Genomic DNA, 27,903 nt, shown 5'->3' with positions numbered 1-27,903 from the left:
TAGGGTTTCACGATGCCCATGTTCTGAGGTGCCACAACGGATGGAAAAAAATAGCTTCCGAACTGATTAAAGTAAGGGCTGAAAGGAGCGTATTGAGGTCGACTTGCCAGTTTTTATCAGATGACACAGAGGAGCTTTTATTCATCCACAGATTATTTTATCAGTCCAGTCATGTTACATATATGGTGAATTGTTCTGTAAAACAAATTCTTCATCAGCTCATCTGAATCACACTGGATGGGATTTACATCATGGTACAGATATATCATGTAAGAATGTATGGTCCCATATCTTCAAGATGTACATATTTGTGTTTATCCATCCTACTGTGTAGATGCCCTGTACAGTTAGATTATGAAGTTGGTTTTTATATATAAGGTCAACGAACTGATTCTTCCACACAAAACAAGCAGTATTAAATGTTGGCCAATCTTCAATCAGTCTAAGTTGACATATAAAATAACACTGAACAGTTTTCAATAGTCATAAATGATGGTAAATGTCAGAGGAAGATGAGAAACGTTTAGTCAGAGTGTTAAAAATGCAGTTAATATTGTCAGAGAGCCAAAAATCTGTGCGTGTGACGCAGGTGTCCTGAAGGGGGCATTACATGTTGTGTGTTTTGGCTTGCAGAAACATTTAAATGGTCGGTATTTTATTTCCAGTAGATTTAGGTGAAGTTTATTTGTGTGAAATGTCTATACGGCAGGGTTTTCATCCGTTACTCTCGTCCGGATCAAACAGCAGAGGCTGTCGTGCCGTGTGTCGAGTGAGGCCCATTCAAGTATTGCCTCCGTTTAAGTGCTCTATGGTCCTGTGCTCTCATAAAGTGAAATGTTATCCTGTCAACCACACGAGTTTCCTATGATCGTCATTACTCCCCATCCTGAGCCCTGGTTAGTTTTGCTAGTGTACCTGTAAATTGTACATTTTCAATATAAAATGGTTTTCTTTTGTACAACCTAGAAATGATGTACCACTTTCCCTTTTAATGGAAAACTGTTCTAAAACTTTTCTGCAGTGAACTTATGGAAAACTCACTTTTTCAGAAAAAAATAAATATGTAATCATGAACCGTGGGAGTGTTTTATTGATTTTACAATGTTTAAATAACGACAATGCATACGAGTGGGAATAAGGCACAATGAACCATGTATAAAAACATGATGTTCTCTCCAGTCTAACCACAGATATTGCTGGGAAATGCTATACAATTAGTGTTGAGGAGATTTATAAGGGAATGTTAGCATGTTTTTTCCAGGGGTTGGTCTGTTTCTTGCTGGCGAGCACCTCCAGGTCTCTACAGATCCTCTTGCGTGTGGTTGAGGGCTGAATGATATCGTCCACGAAGCCTGTGAAACACATTAAATGTTGTTTAGCAATAACACAAGTAGCAGCAGAACCCAGCACGTCTGTATGGCAGTGTAGGGAAACGTGGAGTGAGATGAGCGTGCGTTGCGTCTGGTCTGCGCACCTCTGACAGCAGCGGGGAAGGGATTGGCAAACTTCTCCACATATTCAGCTTCAGCCTCGGCTTGATTCTCCTTTCCTCTAAAGATGATTTGAACAGCACCCTTCAAAATGAAATGATGAATTATGTAGCACATTACATAAATATAGGGTTTCACAATTTATGATCAATCCATTTCATGATTGTTCCAGTTATCGAGAACTTTATAAAAACTAAATTATAAAAAAAGCCTAAGAAATTCTTAAACTTAAACTGAGTTATTGATTCTTTTTGTTGTTGTAATTTCTATGACCAATATTACTTTCAAAATTCTTATATTAAAACAAATGATATACACAGCGTCGGAAAGTTGTTGCTTATACTCACGTTCACCAAGGTTGCATTTATCAAAAATGCAGTAAAAACAGTACATATGAAATATTACAATGTAAAATAAGTATTCTCTCTCGCTATATTATATATATATATATATATATATATATATATATATATATATAAAATTGACAAATTCAGCTTTGAATAAATAACTTAGTGTCACATGATTCTTCAGAAATCGTAATATGCTGATTTGCTGCTAAAAAAAAATGTCTTATTAATGTTAAAAACAGTTGTGTTGCTTAAAGTTTTTGTGGATTCTTTGATGAATAATAAGTTCAAAGAATTTGGGTAATAGAAAACTTTTCCATAAGATTTAAACGATATTTCACAGGATTACTGCTTTTACTGTATTTTGATCAAATAAATGCAGCTTTGTTAAGCATAAGATTTAAAAGCATATAAAATCTTAATTATTCCAAACTTTTGACCAGCATTGTACATGGATTCAGTGAGCAAAATATGTTGAGATGCCAAAGATCATGTGTCAATTATATTTCAATTAATTATTATTTTCAATTGATTTGAAATAGAAATAGGTTATAACATACATGTCTTTACAGTCACTTTTGATCAATTTAATTTATCCTTAATCTTAAAAATAAAAAAGTCTTAATGGCCCTATGTCTAATCTATATCGATCAATCATGATTAATAATCATATCCAAAATAAAAGTTTGTGTTTACATAATGTGTGTGTGTACTCTGTATAATTATTATGTATATATTATATATTATGTATATATATATATTATTAATTGATTTTTTAAAATTATATATATATATATATATATATATATATATATACATACACACACACACGTGTATATTTAAGAAAAATGTTATATTTATATATAAAATATTTATATTTGTATATAAGATAAATTATATAAATATATGACTGTGCATTTATACGTCATAATTAAACAATACACACACATACAGCTCTGAAAGAAATTAAGTGGTCTCTTAATTTTTGGGAATCGCGATTAATCGATTGCCTAGTACTTCTAAATATATATAAAATTTTAACAACCTTAAATATTATATACATTATAGGACTATCTATGAGCATCATTGTTGCTTTAGTGTCACTAATGGACACCCAGCAGAAATATTTATAGTTTGTACTTTAAACAGTCAACATGTGATATGATCGGTGCTATCCAAACTCTGAGTCAGCAGCACCTGTTACTCAACTCACAGCTTGAGCCTCCAGTAGAAGGGACATTCACAAGCGGCGTAATCACCAAAGAGAGCCGAGCATAGTGATCATTGCTGCTGTTAGAGTATATCAGTGGCTGAAGCGCTCTGAACGCTCTCATGTCTATCTGCCACTCCTCTGCTCTGGTTACAGGATAAAGAATCTTTTATTAAGGATTTCTAGGATCCTGAGATTTAATTGCAGCTCAATGGCAGGTTTGGTTGAGCTCATAAATGCCCTTCAAAGACCCATAATTCACCCACAATGCATATTTTCTATGTAAGTGCACTGGCCATGCCACTATTGTTTCAGCTCATTAGTCTTCAGTTTTACCTTTGCACCCATCACCGCAACTTCAGCGGATGGCCAGGCGTAGTTGACGTCTCCTCTCAAATGTTTGGAACTCATCACATCATAAGCACCTCCATATGCCTGAAGACAGGACACACAGGATTCAGCAGACAAGCTAGTTAGAGCCATCCACACACACACAATCATCATTCTGCCTCCTACCTTCCTAGTGATGACAGTGATCTTTGGAACCGTGGCCTCGGCAAAAGCGTACAGCAGTTTGGCTCCGTGTCTGATGATGCCTCCGTACTCTTGAGCTGTGCCTGTGGAAACACCGAAGGTCCTGTCAGTATTTTTTTAAAGGGAAATGCATGTTGGCAATTCGGGCTAAATTGATCGAGAGAAAAGTTATGGTTAGGATAATAAAGTCATTAGACACCTGGCAGGAATCCAGGCACATCCACAAATGTGATGATGGGAATGTTGAAGGCGTCACAGAAACGAACAAAGCGAGCCCCTTTAACAGATGAGTTTATGTCCAAACAGCCTAAAATATTCAAGAAAAAAATAACTACATGTTACACATTCATAGTCTATTTTACAGAAGTTTGGTTTTGAAAGAGGATGCTCACCATGACTGCATTTATTGGATCCAAAATTTAGTAAAACAGTAATACTGTAAAATATTATTACAATTTCAAATAACTGCTTAGTAATATAATTTAACACGTAATTTATTCCTGATGGCAAGCTGAAATTTCAGCATCATTACTTCAGTCTTGAGTGTCGCATGATCCTTCAGAATCATTATATTATGTGGATTTGCTGCTCAAGAAACATTGGTAGAAAACAAAATGGTGCTACTTAATATTTTTGTGAAAACCATGGTTATTTTTTCAGGATTCTTTCATGAATTTAATATAAAAAAGAACAATATTTATTTCAAATATGATTTTTATTTATTTATTATAAATTAAATAAAATAAAATAGAAATAGAAATACCCACCAGATGCCACTTTTGGCTGGTTTCCCACTATGCCTACAGTCCGACCATTCATTCTGGCAAATCCCACCACAATGTTTTTGGCATAGTTGGGCATAATCTCAAAGAATTCCCTCTCATCTACTATCTGTAAGAGTGAAATGACAATCATGAGCACTCCCTGATTAGTCCATGACTATTTGAATTGTCTGTTCTCTAAAGATGCCCATACACCATGAACGATGTCCAGCATGTCATAGGCTTTTGTGCTTTCAAAAGGAACGACGGTGTCCAAACCAGGAACCAGCCGGTCGCTGAGGACAATAAATGGACATGATAAGAGCGGACTCCATGTGACTGAAAAACCTGTTCAAGATACGTTGAGAATTTGTTTTATTTAATAAAACAGTTTCTCACCGAGGATCATGGCTCTCGATGACTGGAGCTGGATCTTTGTTGCTCAGTGGGAGAAAGTTGAAAAAGTCTCGCAAGTTCAGAAGGGCATCAACATCATTCTCAAAGGCCCGATGAGCAACACCTGAAAGAAAACAAAAGCTCTTTATATTACGAGTAAGCCAAGATAATCTTTAGTTAGATTAGAAAACAAATACTTTTAAAACCGTACAAATGAAATACATTCTTATGTACGCACAGGCTAAATCTATAGACCTACCCGACACAGCGGTGTGGGTTTTTGCTCCACCCAGCTCCTCCTGGGTAACATCCTCATTTGTTACCGATTTCACCACATCTGGGCCTGTGATAAAAAGGTAGGAGGTGTCCTGCAAACACAGGATAAAGATGTAAATCAGCTGAAAACTTGTAGCATTTCATGAAAATGGGCGAGCCGGCAGGGACCTGATTCTAAAATTAAAATATACACAAGAAATCTGAATTCAAATGCAATATGCATTTATACTCTATGCTTTTCTTTTCTTACCTTCACCATGAAGGTAAAGTCTGTCAGAGCAGGCGAGTACACGGCTCCACCTGCACACGGACCCATGATGAGAGAGATCTGAGGAACTACACCTGAGGCCATCACATTACGCTGAAGAATAAATATGATTGTTCAGAGTTAATCCTGGAATATACTGTATGTACACAACCACTCAAACATTTGGTGTAAGTAAGAATTATTCTTTTTTTAAATAAATTAATACTTATATTCAACAAGGATGCATTATTTTTTATTATGCCATTAAAAAAAACTTATTTTGAACTTTCTATTTGTAAAAAATAAAAAATAAAAAAACAAGTGTCTGTTTACACCAAGTGCAAATAGCCCGCCTTGTAGGCAAATGCTATTTACACTAACTCCGCCTACTGACGTCTGATTGGGACAGATACTGGATTAACAGGTCAGTACGGTCCTCGGTTTAAATCCGCCTTTTGAATCCGAACTTGCTCTATTCCCTTATCATCACGTATCAGATCGGAAAGGCATTAATTGCATACCATTTAATTTACAACACCGAGGTGCAAATAGTTTCTGCCACTATTTAGAAGTCACTAATTATAATATAATCTAACTATGTCACTTATTGCAAAGAAAATACTGATATTTTTACATAATGTAAATAGAATCTATTGCTATTTATACTTAATGTAAATAGCATCTATAGCAAAGAAAATATGATATTTTCAGTGTAAATAGAATCAAGTTGCTACTTAGATTTTTTTTTTTATTATTATTTTTTTTTTATCTGTTTCCACAAAAATACTAAGCAGTATTTTTTGACACTGATAATAGTAAGAAGTGTTTCTTGAGCCCCAAATCAGCATATTACAATGATTTCTGAAGGATCATGTGATGACTGGAGAAATGATGCTGAAAATTCAGACGTGCCTTCACAGGAATAATTTACACTTTAAAATGTAAAATATTTCACAATGTTACTGTTTTAATGTATTTTTGATCAAATAAATGACGCCTTGGTAAGCATAAGAGAACATTTATAATAAATAAGTAATCTAATTCTAGTTTTTTTATAAATCAAGCCCAAACTTTTGAAAGTTAGTTTATATATCAAAATATATAGTGGCGTTAAAGGGTTAGTTCACCCAAAAATGAAATTTATGTCATTAATGACTCACCCTAATGTCTTTCTGAACGAAGACAATTGCTGAATAAAGTCGTAGTTTTTGTTATTTTTGCTCTTGGACTAAATAGAAGATATCTTAAACTGTGCTCTGAAGGTCTTACGGGTGAGTCAGTAATGACATAAATTTCATTTTTGGGTGAACTAACCCTTTAAGCTTTTCAGTTTACCAAGAATATGTCAGCATATCCTGCAAGGGACTCGACGCCTTCCTGAATGCGGGCTCCACCTGAGTCATTGAGACCGATTACTGGAGCTCCAACCATCATAGCCTGGTCCATGATCTAGGAATGAAATTGCATTGTGTATTGTGCCAGTGCATTTTTTTAAAAGACTTTAGTCCGGTCCAAAAACGCTCAACAACGGGTCTCACCTTGCAGATCTTCTGAGCATGAGCTCCTGATAAACTGCCCCCGAACACGGTAAAGTCCTGAGGACAGAGGAGCTTTTAACTCATGACAAGAGAATAGAGATATTAAAATAAAACATTTTAATATTGCAAACCTATGTTCGAAAACTAGTACCATACCTGGCTGAAAACATACACCAGTCTGCCATTGATCCTTCCCTGTCCGGTGACTACACTGTCTCCTGGGTACTAAACACACAGACAGGAAGAGGAAAATCATGTGATACAAAATAACTGCCATTAGTATGTGCATTTGCTGTGCTAGACATAAAATCATAAATAAAAAATTCAGTATCCACTTTATTTTTATTTTCTTCACGAAAATTGAGCTGTCATCAAATCTCTTCTTACTGTATTTGTAAATATGCACATTTTAAAACATTTGAAATATTGAACAATACAAGTTTTTTTATATTTATTACAGGTATATTTATTAGAAATTGAATAACACCTAAACCCCACTTTTTTCAAGAAAATATATTTAGTCCAAGACAATAATAAAGGGCTTCATATGTGCATATGGTACTTCTGTAATATAAATATAAAATTGTATACATTTTTATTTTAGAGTAGCGACTGGGGTAATGATGCTGAAAATTCAGCTGGGCCTTTACAGGAATAATTTACACTTTAAAAAATATTAAATATTTCACAATGTTACTGTTTTAATGTATTTTTGATCAAATAAATGCAGCCTTGGTGAGCATAAGAGAACATTTATAAAAATAGATATACGCATCATTTTATATATTTATATATATATATATGTGTGTGTGTGTGATATATATATATATATATATATATATATATATATATATATATATATATATATATATATATATATACATACACACATCTTTTTGTGTTTTAGTACAGCATTTAGATTTTAGAGTAGTATTTTTAATTAATGTTATGTTAATATAGCGAAATCTAAATAACGCATGGCTAATTGGGTCTCCCTGGTTGAGAAGCACTGACTTAAAACACTTTATTTTGGTTAAAAGGTTGTTTTAAAAATCTGTCAAACTGAAAAAGCGTCCGTTTCACCCAAAACTGCAATTGACACAATTTGAGAATAAAGACATTTAACGCTGTTTTTATGTCATAACTCATGACAGGCATATGGGAGTATTTCTGCATTCAGTGTGTAGTTTCTTTGAGCTGTGAGGTGGAGGTGACTTGCCTTATTATGATCCGCCTCCATGCCGAAGTCAGAACAGCGATGCTCCACAAACATGTCATACTCCACGAACGAGTCCTGGTCCAGCAAGAGCTCCACTCTCTCTCGCGCTGTCAGTTTACCCTGCGCACAGGCATTTCTCAGCTCTTCTCGGGTTGTGCTTTCACTTATGTTAACTGCATTCATTCTGCAGTAAGTTTTCATAACTTACCCTTTTGTGCTGTGCAGCTATCCTCAGCTGTCCTCCTCCTATAAGAGCTGCCTTTCGCTTCTTCTCAATTCTCTCCTGCACAGACAGATGACTGGCAGAATAGCATCTTGCATTTTGCAGTACTTTCGACTGGGTGACTGCCCCTGCGCCGTACGGAATCTGACCTACACTTTTAAAAGAACATTTTAGGCCATTCAATAGTCCCCGACTGCTTCGCATTAACGTGTAGGTCGCCATCACTGCTACACTCACTGAGGACACAGAAGCTGTCGGAAACCCTGTCGGTGTCTTCAGCCAATCAGCAACAAGCAACCTACTTGTCACAGCCAACCACTACTCGGTAAGCTAAGAGGGTGTGATTGAGTGAACCAATCACTGTAAGGATGTGCGTTTTTAAGCTAACTTGATAGATGTAGTCCATATTAATGTCAACAATGATAAACTACAGTTCCCAACTGTTATGAGAATCACTTTTATGTTTTAAACAAATAACTTTCGATTCATAAACGCTTTTGAATAATAATAATAATAATAATAATAATAATAATAATAATTTAGGGCTAGATTATTTACTGAATTTTAAACGTTAATTCAAAAGGTAATCGACACGTTCCTCTTGTAAATCTCAATTTCTCGCTTATTCAGGGAATCGTCTTTTCTTACCTATTGAAAAAAGAAAAAAAGAAAAGCAACATGCTCATAATTTCATCCTAAAATTCCTCGTCAAATACTACTTTGAATAGTAAAGATTATTAGTAATTAGGCATATCTTTGCTACATAAGATGTTAAGACACTTTCTGTTGTTGTTGTTGTTTTTATCAAACGTACAAAAATAACTTTTTTTAAAGTCCAAAAGTCCCATTAATACTAAACAAAAGTCACATTCATATTTTTTTAAGTGATAGGCGTACAGGCAAAACTAACAAATAACAAATACAGGACTGACAATATCATTAGGAAGATTTTTTTTTTTTTTTTTGATTGTTGCTAAGTTACAGCATTTTACGACAAGCAGAACGTAATTCATTATTTTAATAATATTGCTATTTTTATATAAGTATCCCCACAGAGCCTCTGCTGCTCTGCTCATAGCAGCGTGTGGTTTATACAGTCTCACGCTAGGGGGCAGTAATCACTGGAGGTCGTGTTTAATTCCAGGCGCTCTTTTACTCTTGTTTGGTATTGTTCCTCTCAGGATGCAAAAGTTAACAGAGGAATAATAAGCAACGAAACTGGCTCTTAGCATAGGCTAATGTATTGGAATATTTAGCAGAGTATGGAATTCAGTTGAATGCTACATAAATATATCGCTCAAACGGGAGGCTATCGCACTTATTAATGAGAAAAAAGCTCTCTTCAACAACCCGAAAAGAAGTGCAGGCAGTATTAGCTATAGCTAGCGAACTAGCAAGCAAGCGAACTGTGTGGTTTGTTTTGTTGATCTGTACATAACCGCGGTGGTTGATCGTTTTAAGGATTATATTTTTGTGCACCAGATTTTTCTCCGTTTTCCCGTTTGTTATATGTGGACGGATTATCCGCAGAGCTCGTGCCGCCGACTGTACACATCGGGCCTGTTGTGCTTCTCTCTAAAATGTTGTTTATCGCCCCGTCCTTCATCTCCGTGTACTTTATCACAAAAGCGCAGCGCTCTTCATATTGAGGTAATCGGGATCTGCCACTAATGGAAGGCAGACTATACTAGTCTGTGTGGTATACATCGCTCACAGCAGCCTCTTTTCACCGGGCTGACCGTCTGGAGGATCTTGTAAACACTGACATGTTAACAAGCAGACGACTCAAAGCCGCTCATCTGCTTGCGAGTCATGTCAAATTACACTCTTTGTTTGAGGCGTTGGGTCAAGCCTGGTTGATTGCGTTCTCGCGGTTATTCTGCTTCGGGAGTCTGATCAACAGTCGCTCTCAGTAGCTGATCAGCCCGCTCCTCTGGTCCTGTTATCGACTGAAGTCGCTGAGATGAACCCTGTAAACGCCACCACGCTGTATGTGTCGGCGTGTCGCTCCCTTCTGCAGTGCGACCCGAAGGACCCAGAGACCTATGGAGGGCTGTTCAACGTCCTGCCTTTCTTTAGAGACTCCCTATCCTGCCTGGTGTGTGGTGAGTACCTTTAAAACTAAGCAATGTACGAGAGGCAGTGCTATGCTTTGTATACAGTCACGTTGCTGGGCATCTGGCGCATCAAAGTAGCCGTTATTATGTGTTCACAATACACAGCACAGCCTCGAGTGTGTTATTGCTTTTATTAAAGGGTCACTAAAAAATAAAGTATTTAAAACACATTTTCATTCAAACGTTATTTTTATTAAGCAAATTGAGTCGCGTAATTTCACTAGAACGTAAAGTCGGTGGCATAACAACGTAGCACACACACACAAAAGATCTCCTGTGGTTTTTGTACAGTGATATGATGGATAGCTGTATCATCCAATCAGCATCCACAAATGAAACTCCGCTACAACAGTGTCCGCCCACTTTTTCAGAAGTCTTCTTGGGACTGCACTGCAGAGCCATGGGTGAAGTGTGAAGTCTAGCTCCCCGTCTCTAGATCTAATTTGGTTGTAATGGGTGGGGCTAAAAGGTCCAATCACACCCTATAACCCTTCCAATAACTCAATTTCTCCACCCATTAGATCCACAGAGGTGGGGCTGGACTAGGTCAAGCTCCTCCCGTGATGTCAGAGGGGGAGCTGGACGTCATTTGGCTCTGCAGTGAGCACCAGTGAACTTCTTGGTTTATTATTTAAATGTCACATTTATTTTCCTATTAGGTCATCAACCAAATAGTTATGTTATAGGTCATGAACCAAACCAAGCAGCAACAAAGTGAATCAAAACATTATAAATTTTGATTTAAAGTATAAAAAAAAGTTAAAGACTGTTACTACTTTTATAATAGAAAAACAACAGCTCCATCAATTACTGCGAATGACATAACACTTCTGTTGCACTCAATAAAAACAGTTGTTTTATGCTGCTTAATTGTTTTAAATTAATCTGTTGTTTGTTTTTCATTTAGGAAATTTGCTTCAGGAGCCCCTTGCTCCAAAAAATTCCTCCTGCCAGCACTTTGTTTGCAAGGGTTGCAAAGGCAAAAAAATGCTATTAAAGCCATCCTGCAGCTGGTGTAAAGACTATGAACAGTTTGAGGAGAATAAACAGCTTCAGATTCTGATCGACTGCTATAGGAGTCTCTGCGAGTGTGTCTCAGTGTGCGTCATGACGGAGCAGAGTGCCTTGGGGGTCAAAGGTTATCCTGAGGTCAAGAAGATGCTGGAAGAGTTGTTGGGGGTGAATCAGGAACAAGAAGAGTTCAGTTCTGTCACAGACTCTTTGGATGTTTCACATCTCAAAATGGAGACAGACTGCTCAGAAATCTCTGCTGACGTCAAGCCGACTGACTTAGACAAACACTCTAAAGCTGAGCAGATCCCTGCTGAAATAGAGACCCCCAAGCCTGTCAGTGCAGACGAACCTCTAAGATGTATCTCAGAGCTACACGTGGGCCCTGTCCCTTTTAACACTGTAAAGTGCAAAGTTAGTCTAGACAGAAGCGCAGAATCCATGCACCTCACTGCGGAGAACACAAGCGTTCTAGAGGACCTTAAATCTGACATTACGAGCAAAGAGGTGTCTTGTGAACAGACTAAATCAACAGAGCTATGTCGGCACTCATTGCAGTCTCAAACCAGTGGCACTCTTCCGCCAGGACACCCTCCACAGCCTCAGATGGGCCTGACGTGCCTCGCCGCGGTCCACAGGAAAGCGCGCCTGAGCCGAAAGCGCTCTCGCTCTGAGAGTGACAGCGAGATGCTCCAACCTCTGCCCATCACCAGCCTCATCCAGGGGCCGTCGGTAGCGGCCACGGCGCCGCCCAAAGCAGCGTTTGAACCGAAAGCACCCTCCACGCCTGCCGTCGTGGTCACTAACGGAGGCATTTTGAAGGTTAACAAGGCCATGCTGGATTCAACTAAAAATATCCAGATAAACACAGACCTGGCTAATAAGAAAGTTCAGGCCAAGTCTAAAGTGGCCGTCCCGAAGGCGAAGGGCAAGGCGAAGGAACGGTTGCTTTCATCTAGCGTGTTGCCAGGCCAGCCTCCTAAAGTCGTATACAAAAAGACACAAGAGAAAAAAGGCTGCAAGTGTGGGCGGGCCACCCAGAATCCAAGTGTTCTTACCTGCAGGGGTCAAAGGTGCCCCTGCTACTCCAACCGTAAGGCCTGTTTGGACTGCATCTGCAGGGGATGCCAGAACTCGTACATGGCCAACGGGGAGAAGAAGCTGGAGGCTTTCGCCGTGCCTGAAAAAGCTCTGGAGCAGACCAGGCTCACTCTCGGCATCAACCTCACCAGTATTTCGGTCAGAAACGCTGGCTCGAACGCTGCTGGGGTCCTCAGCCTGTCCGCTGGCTCGCCTATGGCCTCTTTCCTCGCGTCCAGCACCGACGAGGACCAGAGTTTTGAAGATGCTCTCGAGATGCATTTTGACTGTTGATAGCTGTCATGCTACTGATATCTCTCTTAGCCGTCGATTCGAACAGGAATTGTTTGCCAAAACTCCTGTCTGTAGTTTTTCATGTTCAACATCTACCATCATACACTGCTGTAATGGAAAGTTACTGTGAAGCTAAGCTTTATGGCATATTTTCTTTTTGTTTTGAAGGAACTGTATGCTTCTGCATGACCGTTATAGTCGCAACGAACTAAGGATCGATAAACATCTGTTAATTTTCTTTGTGTTCAATGACCCAAACCTTAAAATGAGTTTCACAGGTATTTTTGATACATTTGTCTGCTTACATGTGTGGCTCATTATAAATTGTCCCAAAGCTATTCAATGAGTAACATCTGTTTACATTCTGTGGTGACTTTTTTTTTCTTTCTTCAAATATATATATAAATATGAATATATTGCATCTAAACTCATTGAAGGTAAAATTATACACAGCTGTCTGTAATGTCTGTTTAACGTCAGATAAAATAATTTTACTTATGGTGGAAAATGTAGCACTTAGTCCCAATAGTGTTAATGGGTTTAGACACCTTTTGTGGTTCCTGTGTCATCCTGACTCAATTTATAGGACTGGGGTGTCCCTTCAGGATATTGGATTTTTTTTTTTAAAAGTAGATGGTTCCTTATTTTTTGATCGGAACGTAGTGCTATGTCTCTTTTTCTTTGTTGGGTTCAACCTTTGAAAGAGAAACGTTCAAACTCCACTCTTGTCTGCCGTTTTATAAGGATGATGAAGCACAAATATGTCATGACAGCTATATTTCTCCAACTTCAAGAGTTGCTGATTCATTTAATCTCTATTGTTCATTGTTAGATCAGACTGAGCTGTCTGTGTCATCGGTAGAATATCTACACGTTTTTTTGAAACAAGTGAATGTAAGAGTGTTCAGTGTGTTACCTGAGAATGTATTCATGGCAGTGATATTTTTAAAGCAATATGAGAATCAAAATGATAACCGTCTTTTAAACCCTTTCCCCCACACAAAGGCATCATATTTGTTTTGATGCAAACTGTAAAGGAGTATTTTAAAATGTTATGTTCTTTAAATGTATGCCTGAGCACCTTTTAGCACCCATTGATGCCTCTTTACTCTGATCCTGATTAGTCGTGTTTGTCTTGCAGTTGTGTTGTGATTCCTGTTTTAGGGACCAAAACTAGAAATATGTGTCGAGAAAGGTCAGTGAACACATCTTTACTGTTACACTGCACCGTTTCATGTCTTATATAATGAAGCCGGGTAGGCAGTGCTTCATCCGTATCCTTAAATATGCTTGAAAACACTATCAGTAGGGCTTTGACCAAATATTGAAAATCTTAGTTGAGTCTTGATTCTTAGTGGGATATTGTGTTGTATTTTCAAACCTTATAGTTTGGTAGTGTTGTTTTATTCCTCCCTTTGCTTTTCAATGGTCATTACTTGAACTCAGATTTTAGTTTCTTGATTTTTTTTTTTTTTTAATTACTGGAGAACCTCTTATTATTGCTGGTTTATTCACTGCCACAATGAAATAATGAAATTTGCAGAAAGCAACAAAAATAAATTATAGTTTTTTATTTCTTGTTTTTCAAAACGGTGTGTTGTGTCATGTATTATATGTGTTTTGATACTGATAATGATTTTCTGTTAAGTTTAGTAGTCTAGCTTTGATTGGCTCATGGAACGGTACGTCACCATCTCAGCCACTAGAGGGCAATATTGCTATTAAAATGAATAACTTTACAGTTTAATATTTAATTTATCAAAATATCATTATACATATTTTCATGTTGATATTTTTCTTCGTTATAAAACTAGGAGTTAGAAGGAACTTGATTAGCACAGTTATCCAAAAGGTATTGAACTACAACATATATTTACTTCCTAAAAACTTCTGTCTAATGTGCTTATAAAAGGAACATAAAACCGTAAACCTAAACGCAGTTTTTTTTGATTATTCAGAAATGTGAGAATATTTAAAATGACACAATGTTGTGTTTTCTTGACTAAGCCGTCGTTGATAAGTATTTTATATAAGATCCGTGAAGAAGTATTTTTATTTTTTATGGTAGCATCAGCTTCAATACATGTTCCTTTATTCATACACAAAAATGTATGCAAATTTTAAACATACTTATAATGATGTTAGATGCAGATTAATGATGTTAGTAATATTTAAGAGAAATTCCCTTGTCGTTTAGTTCTTAGTACGTCCGTTTAAAAAATACACTTAAATGTGTTAGTCATTATTAGAAAGACAGAATACAGTTTCTTGATTTAAAATATAAATCCTCTGTCACTGCAAAGAATGCATCACAATGTATAATGTGGAACTCTCCAAAAGACGCATTTTAAAGTATACGTGTCTTTTTGTACATGTACCAAGTCAAATACCTACAAATGTTTGTCTAGCCAAGCAATATAATTCTGCACTGCCCTTATTCCCACAGAGAAGTAGCAGGGCCAGAAAGCAACGCTCACACAGCCATGGAAACCATCTTCGAAATGGTCATTAGTGACCGAGACCCCTGCCAGCTGCAGCCTGCGGGCATACATCATCCCATCATCCCTCAAAACATCATGCTCTCCGGTCAGGATGTAAGCACGTGGCGCCATACGTAAAACCTCGTCCTCTGCCAGTAACGGAGCAGCTCTGGCATCCAGTAATGCCGGTAAATCCTTTAAAATACCAGGAGAGCCAGTCAGCGGAAAAACAGGCTTATAATGTTTTATTACTCGTTTGGGGAGGAGATTGGTCCAGTTCAGCTTTGAAAGACTCAAGTACAACAGGCTTTGGTCTTGAGCGGTGTGTTTGTTCATTATAATGGAGTGCATGAGGTCAGGGTCGGCGTCTAAGTACTCCAACCAGAAACGGGCCATTAGCTTGCGATACAAGATGGGGACATTCTGGTTTTGCTGATAGGAAGCCGTGTTGAAGTCTAGCGCCTGGAGCACTGGGTAAATCAAGACCTGCAGTTTGAATTTCACAGATGTACTGTTGTCTACTCCAATCTAGTGAGAGAAAATAAAAATGCATGTTAATTTACCACAACCATCACACTAACTAATGGTTAAGACTCCAATGGACTGTTAGATTTAAAGGTGTTCAGTACATGAACATCACAGTGAGCCTCAAACACCATTGCCTCCTTCCTCTTATGTAAATCTAGATTGTGAAAAACACCACAGAAAAACAAGCGGTTATCAACATAACGCCAACTGTGATGCAATCGCTGGGATCATTAATATGTACGCTCCCAACATTTGCAAGTTAGCCACACTGTAAAAAATTATTTAGAAAAAAAGTTACCTGGTTGCCTTAAAATTGAGTTAATTGAAATTAAAATTTTGAGTTAATACAATGACAATTTTTTGAGATTCGACAGCCTTTATTAAAATATTATTAAAAGATTTTGTAAGCATATTGGGTAATTGTGTGTGTTTTATTTGTGATGACGCAGTGAAACATGCCGAATAGTGCTATTTTCATGGTTTATCAAATATTTTATGAGTTTCTATTTATTAAACAAATTTCCTTCATTGTATCAACTCAAATTTTTAATTTCAATAAACTCAAAATTTTAAGGCAACCAGGTTACTTACTTTTTTAAGTTAAACCAACAAAAACCAACCAATTTTTTTTTACAGCGCAGTAGTCAATGTCAAGCGGAACTGCAGCCAAATCATTAGTTCTGCAGGAAAACAAGTCACGTGAGGATAGCGAAAACGTCAGCTCTCATGGACACAAATGTCATGTTCCAGGCTGTGCAGGGGACATGAGGACTTTTCATAGCCTTCCCACAGACAAAAAAATCAGAGTTGTTTGTTTGCTCGGCCCATTTCACCACGGACAGTTTTTCTAACGTGGACAATATCAAGCAGGATTCGTTCAAAACTAAAGAAAGGGCCAATTTCCAACCATATTCCTGCAAACAGTAAGTAGTGATTTATCTACTTCTTGACTATCGAACCCATTTCTGATTAAATTGAAAGTTTCTTAGTAAGACAACATTAACGATAATATCCCCTGTGTTGTCTAGATCCAACGCAAGATGCTAGTAAAGTAACAATTTGAAACTCACATAACATAACAGTTTGTCAAATGACACATTTTTATATTATTTCCTGCCAGTGTCATCAAATACAACAGTATACGTATGTCGATCCCTTTTGACGGATTGAAATCTAAATGAGCCTATATTTCATCATCAACACATAACTCAGAAGCTAACTACGTTTACTACTGCTGTTTAGTTGCTTACAGATCGCTCACTCAAGCCTTGTAGCTAACATCACCTTCACCATCTAAATTCAAACTATCATTTGACAAGGCTTCTAGTCAATTTGTTAAATAAATATACATTTTTGAGAACTAAAGTATAATTATTTGGCAGCGGATGAGTAAACATGACACTGACTATTTTAAATGGCTTCTACGTTACTTTGGCTAAATAAAGCGACTTTTAAATCAGTACTCTACTGTCAAACTGTAACGTTACTGTACAAACAACATATTTACGCGCTACCCAGTTTCAGTTTGTGATTCAAAGTTAAGAAGCTATCATTGTCAAATCATTGCCATGACGGATGGTATAGATGGGTTAGCTGTCATTGAGCCGTGCAGTGAAACAGCCAATCAGAGCAGAACTCTGCATTAATATTCACGACCCTTCCTAAGGCAAAAACAGAACATTACATCCTAGGGACAATTTCTGGTGTTGTAGATGGACCTGTAAAACTATCTGGACAATTTTTGACCTTAAATAAGCCACACACCATCGATTTAGATATCAGAGAACCATTCAAAATATTGTTTCAAATCATTCTAGGGAACCTTTAAAGGAAGCTGCTGCATTCACGCCACATCACATGACGACATACTCAGAATGATGCTTTTCTATGGCAGTAGTATCAACACCAAAATAAATCTGCTGAAACATGACATCATTTCCATGACTGTTTAACAGACAAAATGACCTGAAATGATATTACATCACAGGGAGAGTACCAGTAATAGGGAAGTAAAAGTGGAAGTGTACCCGTTGAGCCACTGCAGCAGCCAGGTTCCCTCCCGCACTGTCTCCACACACTGCCACTCTCTCTGGATCGACCGAGTATTGTGCCAGCACATCTGGCCTCAGGAAGTGCTTAGCGGCCTGCACACACTCCTCATACTGCACTGGGAAGTGCACATCAGGAGCCATGCGATAGCTGCACAAAATGAACAGTATGTCTTAGATGACTTAGATGATTTTTCTCTTCCTATGAATGCGAGTATACTCACTCCACCGTCACAACCACTGCGTCCAGATCAGCTGCCATCTGTCTGCAGAGACTGTCATATGACCCCAACTCTGATGGCAGATAAAGCAGTCACATGAAAGCACAAGTCACACATAATCCCATGACCGGACAAAACAGGACAGAGGGATTACTGCTACCTGATTCATTAAGATACGTGTATAATGGTTAATAAGGAAACACTTGGACGTACTTGGAGCACCCAAGGCCCATCCACCTCCGTGGATGAACATAACTGCTCTCCTCAGCTTTTCTTCCCGTCCGGGAGGGTGGTACACACGCACATGGACCCCATCAAACAGGATATCTTCAGTCTGGATCTCTTGGTTTGTGATCGGAACGAAGCTCTCAAAATTGACAATGGCGGAGTTGATAACGTGGACGCTATGGCTCAAACCCAGTGAGTGAGCAACATCTCCCTGCAAAACAACAAGGTCAGAAAACGTGATCTGAACTAACCGTTCCCCTCCTTATGGTTTTGAAATGCTGTCTGCATAATATTTTGGTGCATTGACAAGCATTGAAAAAGAGAGAAAAGTTCATGAAGACAGAACATTTCATCCTGTCCTCGAGTATTATCCACGGTTGTGCCAAGTTGGTCAAAGTTTATCAGAACAGGCAGATCAAGGTCATTCCTTAACACGTCTCTTCAAAAACAGAAGGTCCTTAATTAATATCAAAACTCGATGTAGTCCATATTTTATGCAAATGATTTTATAACATACAAAAATGTTTGTTTACATGCTCATGTACTGCAAATCATATTGCACTGTTCCCCAGCCAGCTCTTGGCCTTACAATGTTTCCCTTTTGCACATGTATAGTTTTTATGTGAAAGTATTTGTATATTTTTTATGTATAGTTAAATATTTGTATAAAGTATATTTAAAGTTAGACTCTCTCAGTAGATTGGTTGTGTATAGGTTTATACTGTCTGCATTTATGTAGGTCCTAAGATAGACAACATTTCATTCCACTGTATGTCACCACATAAAGCACAACTTGAACTTGATAAATCAATAGCCATGAGATGTCAATACTAAAAGCAAAAATCATTATATGAAGAATAAGTTCTACTGTTTAATGACAAAGCAAATTAAAACTTTTATATATGTTATTTTGATTCTGTTAAAAGTCATATGACCTATTTTGGTTTAGAATGGAATATTAAACATCTTTCCAGCCAATCAAAATGCTCCTTTCCTCAATTCACCTGGTGGACTGTTTAAAATGTGCAACTTACCATACTCACAACTCCTCGGAATAAGGCATCCAACCCCATTAGTTTCCATTGTTCTGAGATTGCCCTAGGCAATGGGATGTAGATGTAATAGGCCACAGCAACTGATAATAACAAGGTAATGCTGTACAGCAACTTCATCATGAAGTGATGTCTCTCTTCCCTTCTCTCTGGAGCTATCAGGGGGTTAGACAATATGACATTGTGCAATTCTACAAAGATTTTTTTGATGTTACTGTTACTTCCTGTGGATAATCTTATAGCATTCTGGGAAATGTAGTTTTCATTCTTTAAAACATCATTGCATACTGTGTTTTCAAAGCCACTACCCTAAGTGTAATATCGATTACAATCTACAAACTATAGTAATATCTTATCAATATTAATATTCACAAATTAGGTCAATTTTTTAATGAGGTCTTTGAGGAAAGACTGGTTAAAATCTATAGCATCTTATTTTCATGCGTCATGCAATCTGATTAAGACCTTTTTTTATTTTTTAAATAAATGTTTCAGCTAATAATGTTCAGTGACATTAGGTGATGATTAGTTTTACTCCTTGACCTCGGTGTGTAAACCAGAACAAGTATTTATATTTCCTTTGTTACACAAAAGAAAGTCATATAGGTTTGGAACAACATGAGGGTGATTTAATAATGGCAGGTTATAATAATAACAGGTAATAATGGTTTCCCTGTCTGTATAAACTATCCCTTTAAATCAAACAATATGACCTGAAATTATATTACATTATATGATCTGAAATTATATTACATTATATGACCTAAAATTATATTACATTACAGTAATTGAGAAATAAAAGTGGACAGCGGCCAGGTTCCCTCCAGCACTGTCTCCACACACTGCCACTCGCTCTGGATCGAGTACTAAATACAAATGTTAAACATTTTTTGAGATCAGCAAAAACAGGTTAGGACTATATCATTTTTCATAAATATTCAGTGGCATGTGGCATGGTGGTGATTAGTTTTACTCATTGACCTCAGCAGTCATGTCAAATGTCTACCACTAGGGGACATTGTTGTTATGAGAAAAATCCTCATACTGTATGACCAGACCACTCACATGCGATAATTCTAAAGATCATTTGTTTGGTAAGACATATTTATATTGAAATATATAATCAAGCCAATTCATTTCTATCACTTAATTATCAAAAAATGAGCATTGTACAAAGCATTAACTGACAAAGCATCATTGTTTATTTACCTTGTTTTACCACGGTAAATAAATATCTTTATTGACAGCACCGTCGATACTTAGTTAATAATAAAGTAGAAGTGTTCTGGTTTAAAAAGTGCTCTCACAAATGTATCTGTTGCATTTCATTACAGCTGACGAAATGGATTGTGTCACAAAAATTACATGTAGCCTAGCCTATAAGTGAATAAGGTCTGTGTTGAGTAGAAAACCAGACAGCTTTTAATGGTAGGTTTGACGTAACCCACAATATCTCCTCCCCACAGTCCATGTGCTCTGAGCTCCTCTGTCAAAACCATCTCTAGCCATTCAGGGTTTTTGTTACTTCGGTGCAGTGATTACTGTAATTGGAAAAATACTGCGGCTAGCTCAGCTAGAACTGCCAAGTAAGGGGGAAAAGCAGCAAAGGTTTCGGTCATACATGCTCTTTGGTCTTCATAACTGTTGTTTCTTGCATTATCTATCATCCCTTCTCTCTTATTATAAGACAATTGAGGCTTGCAACTGTTTGCTTTTGTTGAATGACTTTGGTCAGAGTTGAATTGGAAATATTTAAGAGACGTCGTCAAGGATGGGGTGACGTACTAAAGAAGCCGTTCCGTTACCAAATTCGGTCAAACTAAATCAGAAAAACTCTGTAATCTACAGACATATCACTGCTATAACTCATTTATGAAAACAGTTTTCTTTGGGCTAGCTAGAATATGGCTAGCACTGAAAGTAGATTACTAGCCTTTTGCTCCAATATCCACAGTAAATCAGAGAAATTAAACATTACTAAATTAAACCATCTGTTGTATGAAAATAATTATAATGAAACCAAAAGTTTCATAACTAGAGGATTATAGGTTTTAAAGCACTACAAAGCAGAATGCTAAACACGTGCTTACTGGGTTTCAATGGTCACCATCAAAACAAACTGCTATCTCTCTTTATCAGAGACATGTCATTTCTGTCTCATCATTCCAAAATCTAAAGAATGATTTAAAGACTAATAGTTTGGTTTGACACTCAAACAATCAGCTGTCTGCACTTATGTTGACATTTAGCTACATGAAAATGAGAAAGTGTGCTTACCTCTAACTTGTCAAACACATAATGTCATGTGAAAATTCAGCTGTTACCTTTATTTCTGTTGGCTTATTTCTTGTTGGTTGAGGTTGTTTCACCGCTCATCTTCGCTTTTGACATGACATTTAAGTGACGTCATGTTCCCCACGAAAGATCATGGGAGTCAATTTTCTGAAGGTGTGAACACATACCTGTGACTAACATGATGTTTACCTTACTAGAAAAAAACAGGTAATATAGCTTAAGGTGGTCAGGCTGGTTTTTGAACATGAAAACTGGTTATATATGGGTTTAGCCAAAGTTGTCTACCAAATTTACCCATGTTGAGTTTGGTTACACAGAAAATGATCATAAATAAAAAGCAAACCACACTGTGTGAAAACGTGCAGCTGTTATCTTAAGACTGACCCAACCCCCTAAAAAAAAACTTCTTTTGGTGCAAGCTTATAATTATTCGTGTTGGTGTCTGAGACCACATTAAAATCTATTTTAAACCTGGAAGCATTTCCAGAAACATTGATGTAATATGAGTTAGAAATATTTCTGATTCATTATGCCACTATTAAAGGAATAGTTAAAAATAAATATTTTGTAATCATTTACTCACCCTCAAATTGCTCCAAACCTGTATGAATTTCTTTCTTCTGCTTAACACAAAAGGTTATATTTTGGACCCCAGGGACTTCTATAGTGTGGGGGGAAAATACAGTGGACGTCAGTGGGGTCCATCAAACGACATTCTTCAAAATATCTTGGCATGGAACTCTTTGTACAGACAGACAAATATTCTACCTTTTATTACAGTGATTATAAGGTTTGACACAAACTTGAGTTCATGCAGACTGCAGATTTGAGCTTGACTGCGGCTGTCATTTAAGCAAAAGGGATACAAACTTACATTCTGAAAATTACTACATTTGTGTTAAAAATGTGTAAATTTGGTTCATTAAAATTATGACTAGTATTCTTTGACTTTTGGACATAAATTCAATAAGTATATATAATATAATAGTAAATATAATATAATTGTATATAATAGTAAATGTATTATTCTTAGACACACCAGTGAAAACTGTCAGTGGCATTATCTAATTTGTCTCACTAGGAGCAAAATAGATTTTTAAAAAATTCACCAAATCTTCACAGGTGTGCATTATTATAGAGCTTTTGGGTGGGCCAGAGGATCCTCGGTTTGAGCACCAGGTATCACCCCTGAAACCAAAGGTATGGAGTACTATGGACTGATGGGTATCTGAAGGTTTATATCCCTGGTTCATACCATTCCTGTCCTGTCCTCGGACAGGGTTGCAGGGTTCTCGCTGGTGAAAGGTACAGCAAGGGGACAGGGACCATTCCAGGCTACTCTTTGGCTCCAGAATATGCTCAGTGTTGACAGGTTGACTGATCGAGACAGCAGATTTTGTGTCAGGATCGCATAGACTATTGAGGAGACATTATATCTTGATAAACAGACTATCTTACAATGAAACTCGCAGTGAATTTTATTTTTTAATCACTGTTATAAGAGTCACATTAATAAATAATTTTCCACAAATTAAATCACATTTAAAGGTTTGAAATCATCTTGAATATCTTAAAAGTTGGGCAACACATCTTTTTATTTTATTTATATATATACAATTTATTTATATATATATATATATATATATATATATATATATATATATATATATATATATATATATATATATATATATATATATATATATACACACAGTCTTGTTCAAAATAATAGCAGTACAATGTGACTAACCAGAATAATCAAGGTTTTTCGTATATTTTTTTATTGCTACGTGGCAAACAAGTTACCAGTAGGGTTCAGTAGATTCTCAGAAAACAAATGAGACCCAGCATTCATGATATGCACGCTCTTAAGGCTGTGCAATTGGGCAATTAGTTGAATTAGTTGAAAGGGGTGTGTTCAAAAAAATAGCAGTGTGGCATTCAATCACTGAGGTCATCAATTTTGTGAAGAAACAGGTGTGAATCAGGTGGCCCCTATTTAAGGATGAAGCCAACACTTGTTGAACATGCATTTGAAAGCTGAGGAAAATGGGTCGTTCAAGACATTGTTCAGAAGAAGAGCGTACTTTGATTAAAAAGTTGATTAGAGAGGGGAAAACCTATAAAGAGGTGCAAAAAATGATAGGCTGTTCAGCTAAAATGATCTCCAATGCCTTAAAATGGAGAGCAAAACCAGAGAGACGTGGAAGAAAACGGAAGACAACCATCAAAATGGATAGAAGAATAACCAGAATGGCAAAGGCTCAGCCAATGATCACCTCCAGGATGATCAAAGACAGTCTGGAGTTACCTGTAAGTACTGTGACAGTTAGAAGACGTCTGTGTGAAGCTAATCTATTTTCAAGAATCCCCCGCAAAGTCCCTCTGTTAAAAAAAAGGCATGTGCAGAAGAGGTTACAATTTGCCAAATAACACATCAACTGGCCTAAAGAGAAATGGAGGAACATTTTGTGGACTGATGAGAGTAAAATTGTTCTTTTTGGGTCCAAGGGCCACAGGCAGTTTGTGAGACGACCCCCAAACTCTGAATTCAAGCCACAGTACACAGTGAAGACAGTGAAGCATGGAGGTGCAAGCATCATGATATGGGCATGTTTCTCCTACTATGGTGTTGGGCCTATTTATCGCATACCAGGGATCATGGATCAGTTTGCATATGTTAAAATACTTGAAGAGGTCATGTTGCCCTATGCTGAAGAGGACATGCCCTTGAAATGGTTGTTTCAACAAGACAATGACCCAAAACACACTAGTAAACGGGCAAAGTCTTGGTTCCAAACCAACAAAATTAATGTTATGGAGGGGCCAGCCCAATCTCCAGACCTTAATCCAACTGAGAACTTGTGGGGTGATATCAAAAATGCTGTTTCTGAAGCAAAACCAAGAAATGTGAATGAATTGTGGAATGTTGTTAAAGAGTCATGGAGTGGAATAACAGCTGAGAGGTGCCACAAGTTGGTTGACTCCATGCCACACAGATGTCAAGCAGTTTTAAAAAACTGTGGTCATACAACTAAATATTAGTTTAGTGATTCACAGGATTGCTAAATTCCAGAAGAAAAAAAATGTTTGTACAAAATTGTTTTGAGTTTGTACAGTCAAAGGTAGACACTGCTATTTTTTTGAACACACCCCTTTCAACTAATTGCCCAATTGCACAGCCTTAAGAGCGTGCATATCATGAATGCTGGGTCTCATTTGTTTTCTGACAATCTACTGAACCTACTGGTAACTTGTTTGCCACGTAGCAATAAAAAAAATACTAAAAACCTTGATTATTCTGGTTAGTCACATTGTACTGCTATTATTTTGAACAAGACTGTATATATATATATATATATATATATATATATATATATATATATATATATATATATATATATATATATATATATATATATATATATATATATATACCTTTTAATTTATTTATATATATATATATATACCTTTTAATTTATTTATATATAATATATATATTATGCTATTAGGAAAATTCATGTTTTAACAGATAATATGTAAATGCTGCAAAATAAAAATAAGGGTTTTAAACGCCCTTTCAGGGAGCAGCACCTAAGACGTTAACTGTAAAAAGGCTCACACTTGCTTTCTAAGATTTGATATTATGGATACTGGCAAATCCATGGAAGGCAAATCCAGGGAAACACCCATGAGAAAAGATGTGAGACAGTGAGCTCTGAATAATTCCCTTCACATGGTGTTACTTGGATCAGTAACACTCGGCCCTCTGAACAGCTTGTTGAAAAAAAAACAGGAGGCTTATTTCTCCATATGGGGCATCTTTTATACACCCTAAACGAGAGACTCAGATTGTTTTACTCGCAATGACATCATCTCTCATCATGTTCCTCTGGGCTGCAGTTGCACTGCTGGCCCCAATCAGCACAGAAACATCGGCCAACCTTCATTTACTGCTGCTCCATCTGAGAGAAGAGAGAGGACAGATGAAGTCAGAGAAAGTCCTTAAAAGTCAAAAGACTCTTTTGTCCAGGCCCTTACTGTGCTAATCCAAAGCAGAGCGACTTTAATTAGTTTTTGAGATTAAAGTTCTTTGATACCCCTATCAGCAGCTTTGACGGAGTCGCCAAACTCTCAAGAGGAATGAAATGTACGATCTGGGCTCAGCCCCACCACCGTTTAAAGGAACAGTTGACCCCCAAAATTAAAATGCTGTCATCATTTACTCACTCCATGCTATTGCAAACTTGTATGACTTTCTTTCCTCTGTGAAATTCCAAAGGAGATGTCGAGCTGCTTTTCAAACTCCAAAAAAAGAGATGAAATTTGACTCATTAATCAAAGAAAATCTTGTTCACAGGGTCACCATTCGATGTCACTGAATGAAACGAACAGCTTGGACATTCTGCTATAATTATCATCTTTCGTGTTCCACATAACATACATTTTTGGCTAAAACTTGATTGTGGAATTTGTTTTAGGATCATGAATGCATTTAACACGGTTTATCTCCAGACGGGCAGTTGTTTGGTCACTGTACATGCAGATAGCTAGTTTCCATAGCACCAGGGCACACTGGATTTCTGCAATAATGTGCAGAAAAAATGAGAGGATCATGGACTATTTGACTGGAAATGGATTAGAGCTGTAAATTATTTCTGAAAATGAATTGCAAATCTTAAAATACCACATTCGGTCATGGTTATGGATATTAAGCTAATTAAGAATGCACAAAATGCACCTGCAATCTTCATGAAGCAGCTTCACTCACAAAATCCTAAAAATATAAACATAATAAAGGAAGGAACAGAGCTCAGAGGATCAGATCCAAGCATGAAAAAATCTAAAAACATTCAGAAATAACCCTCAGGCGTCACAACCAAGCCACGCTAACCTGCACCTGTCTTCTAATTCATATGTCATGACCAACTTGTACAAACAGGCACCTCATATTTGCATCCAGATCCAGACTTGATGTATCCCATTCCCAATTTTTAACAAAAAGCCATAGATATGTAGCCTAGAAATCTAGACGCACCCTAGCGGCAGCAAATTTATTCTTCCCGCCAGTGTCGTCTAGCAACTCTCAATACCCTTCTGAGCTGTAAACGCCAAACTCTTGTCGGGCCAATCACATCGTGAGTCGGTGGGCGGGGCCATAATGACGACGGCCGAGTTGCATTTGCGTGCTTCTAGTAAACACAGAAACTGGCGAACGGCGGTCTTTCGAATCAGCTTTGACCGTGACTCTGGAAGACTTGGAGTTAAGCTTTTCTCTGAGAAAAGAACAAAGAACGGCACTGTAGTCATTCTTAAGAAGGGAAGATGTGTTCGGAGTTTAGACAACCATATACAGTGAATGTTTAATGTCACGGTCAAAGCTGATTCGAAAGACTGCCGTTTGCCAGTTTCTGTGTTTGCTAGAAGCATGCAAACGCAACTCAGCCGTCGTCATTATGGCCCCGCCCACCGACTCTATAAACGATGTTACCTTCGTTGCTCTGGTTGGTGTAGCGCTATCCTATCGCGTGCAGAGGAAGTTTGAAAGACAACCGTTTATCCCGCCCCTCGGATTGAGCTGTCAATGGTGAGTTTCCAGATCAAACATCTTGATGTGGGTCTGGCTTGTCAGGCTATTAGATTTGGTTAAAAATGATGAAAAAAATTTCTTACATGTTTTACAGATATATGTCTGCACGGTAAAAAATAATAAATAAAAAAAAGTTACCTGGTTGCCTTAAAATTTTGAGTTCATTGAAATTAAACATTTGAGTTAATACAATGAACATTTTTTTGAGATTCGACAACCTTTACCAAAAGATTATTAAAAGATTTTATAAAGCATATTGGGTAATTGTGTGTTTTATTTGTGATGACGCAGTGAAACATGCCAAAAAGTGCTATTTTCATGATTTATCACATTTTTTATGTGGTTCAGAGACAATCATATTTTGAGTTTCTATTTATTAAACAAATTTCCTTCATTGCATCAACTCAAATTTTTAATTTCAATAAACTCAAAATTTTAAGGAAACCAGGTTACTTACTTTTTAAAGTTAAACCAACAAAGCATTTTTATAGTGTGATGACAAAAAGCAGAAATTGATATGGTAGTCATAATGAGTTACAAAATGATGACATCAATATTTACAAATTATTAAATAAACTCAATTCTGACAAATGTCATGTTTTACTTGGAATTTTCCATAAATATGTTCATTTTAGCGTCAACTATTTATTTAAACAGTGTAGAGTCTAAATAAATTGTCCTCTGTGTAGAGCTCATAAACATCATAATTATGATTTAC

The 27,903-nt window shown here is 37.1% G+C and overlaps 4 protein-coding genes across 4 annotated transcripts in view; 2 read left to right on the top strand and 2 right to left on the bottom strand.

Moving 5' to 3' along the window:
- The window catches only part of stag1a (STAG1 cohesin complex component a), a 54,200-nt gene extending 53,126 nt beyond the window's left edge, over positions 1–1,074 (top strand). The window contains exon 34 of the mRNA XM_067453753.1: positions 4–1,074. Within this exon, the coding sequence (XP_067309854.1) occupies positions 4–27 (24 nt within the window). The 3' untranslated portion in view covers positions 28–1,074. The remainder of the gene's footprint in view (positions 1–3) is intronic.
- On the bottom strand, positions 1,073–8,508 carry pccb (propionyl-CoA carboxylase subunit beta). Its single transcript, XM_067453755.1, has 15 exons — positions 8,227–8,508; positions 8,019–8,138; positions 6,956–7,024; positions 6,800–6,856; positions 6,597–6,710; positions 5,265–5,375; positions 4,998–5,106; positions 4,742–4,862; positions 4,557–4,638; positions 4,349–4,472; positions 3,781–3,888; positions 3,564–3,664; positions 3,384–3,482; positions 1,475–1,574; positions 1,073–1,352 (listed from the first exon to the last, which is right to left on the bottom strand). The coding sequence occupies exons 1-15, from the start codon at positions 8,461–8,463 to the stop codon at positions 1,231–1,233; spliced, it is 1,674 nt and encodes a 557-aa protein (XP_067309856.1). The 5' UTR covers positions 8,464–8,508; the 3' UTR covers positions 1,073–1,230.
- An 873-nt stretch (positions 8,509–9,381) lies between these two features.
- msl2a (MSL complex subunit 2a) lies at positions 9,382–14,333 on the top strand. Its single transcript, XM_067453751.1, has 2 exons — positions 9,382–10,346; positions 11,266–14,333. Exons 1-2 carry the CDS (start codon positions 10,205–10,207, stop codon positions 12,741–12,743), a joined length of 1,620 nt encoding a protein of 539 aa, XP_067309852.1. The 5' UTR covers positions 9,382–10,204; the 3' UTR covers positions 12,744–14,333.
- A 524-nt stretch (positions 14,334–14,857) lies between these two features.
- On the bottom strand, positions 14,858–19,480 carry nceh1a (neutral cholesterol ester hydrolase 1a). The gene is made up of 5 exons (XM_067453752.1): positions 19,283–19,480; positions 18,234–18,459; positions 18,024–18,093; positions 17,779–17,950; positions 14,858–15,751 (listed from the first exon to the last, which is right to left on the bottom strand). Exons 1-5 carry the CDS (start codon positions 19,421–19,423, stop codon positions 15,134–15,136), a joined length of 1,227 nt encoding a protein of 408 aa, XP_067309853.1. The 5' UTR covers positions 19,424–19,480; the 3' UTR covers positions 14,858–15,133.
- Between the last annotated feature and the right edge of the window lie 8,423 nt (positions 19,481–27,903).

The sequence above is a fragment of the Pseudorasbora parva genome, chromosome 9 (assembly GCF_024679245.1).
Source record: "Pseudorasbora parva isolate DD20220531a chromosome 9, ASM2467924v1, whole genome shotgun sequence".
Taxonomy (NCBI): Eukaryota; Metazoa; Chordata; class Actinopteri; order Cypriniformes; family Gobionidae; genus Pseudorasbora; species Pseudorasbora parva.
This window is presented reverse-complemented; position numbering and strand designations above follow the sequence as displayed.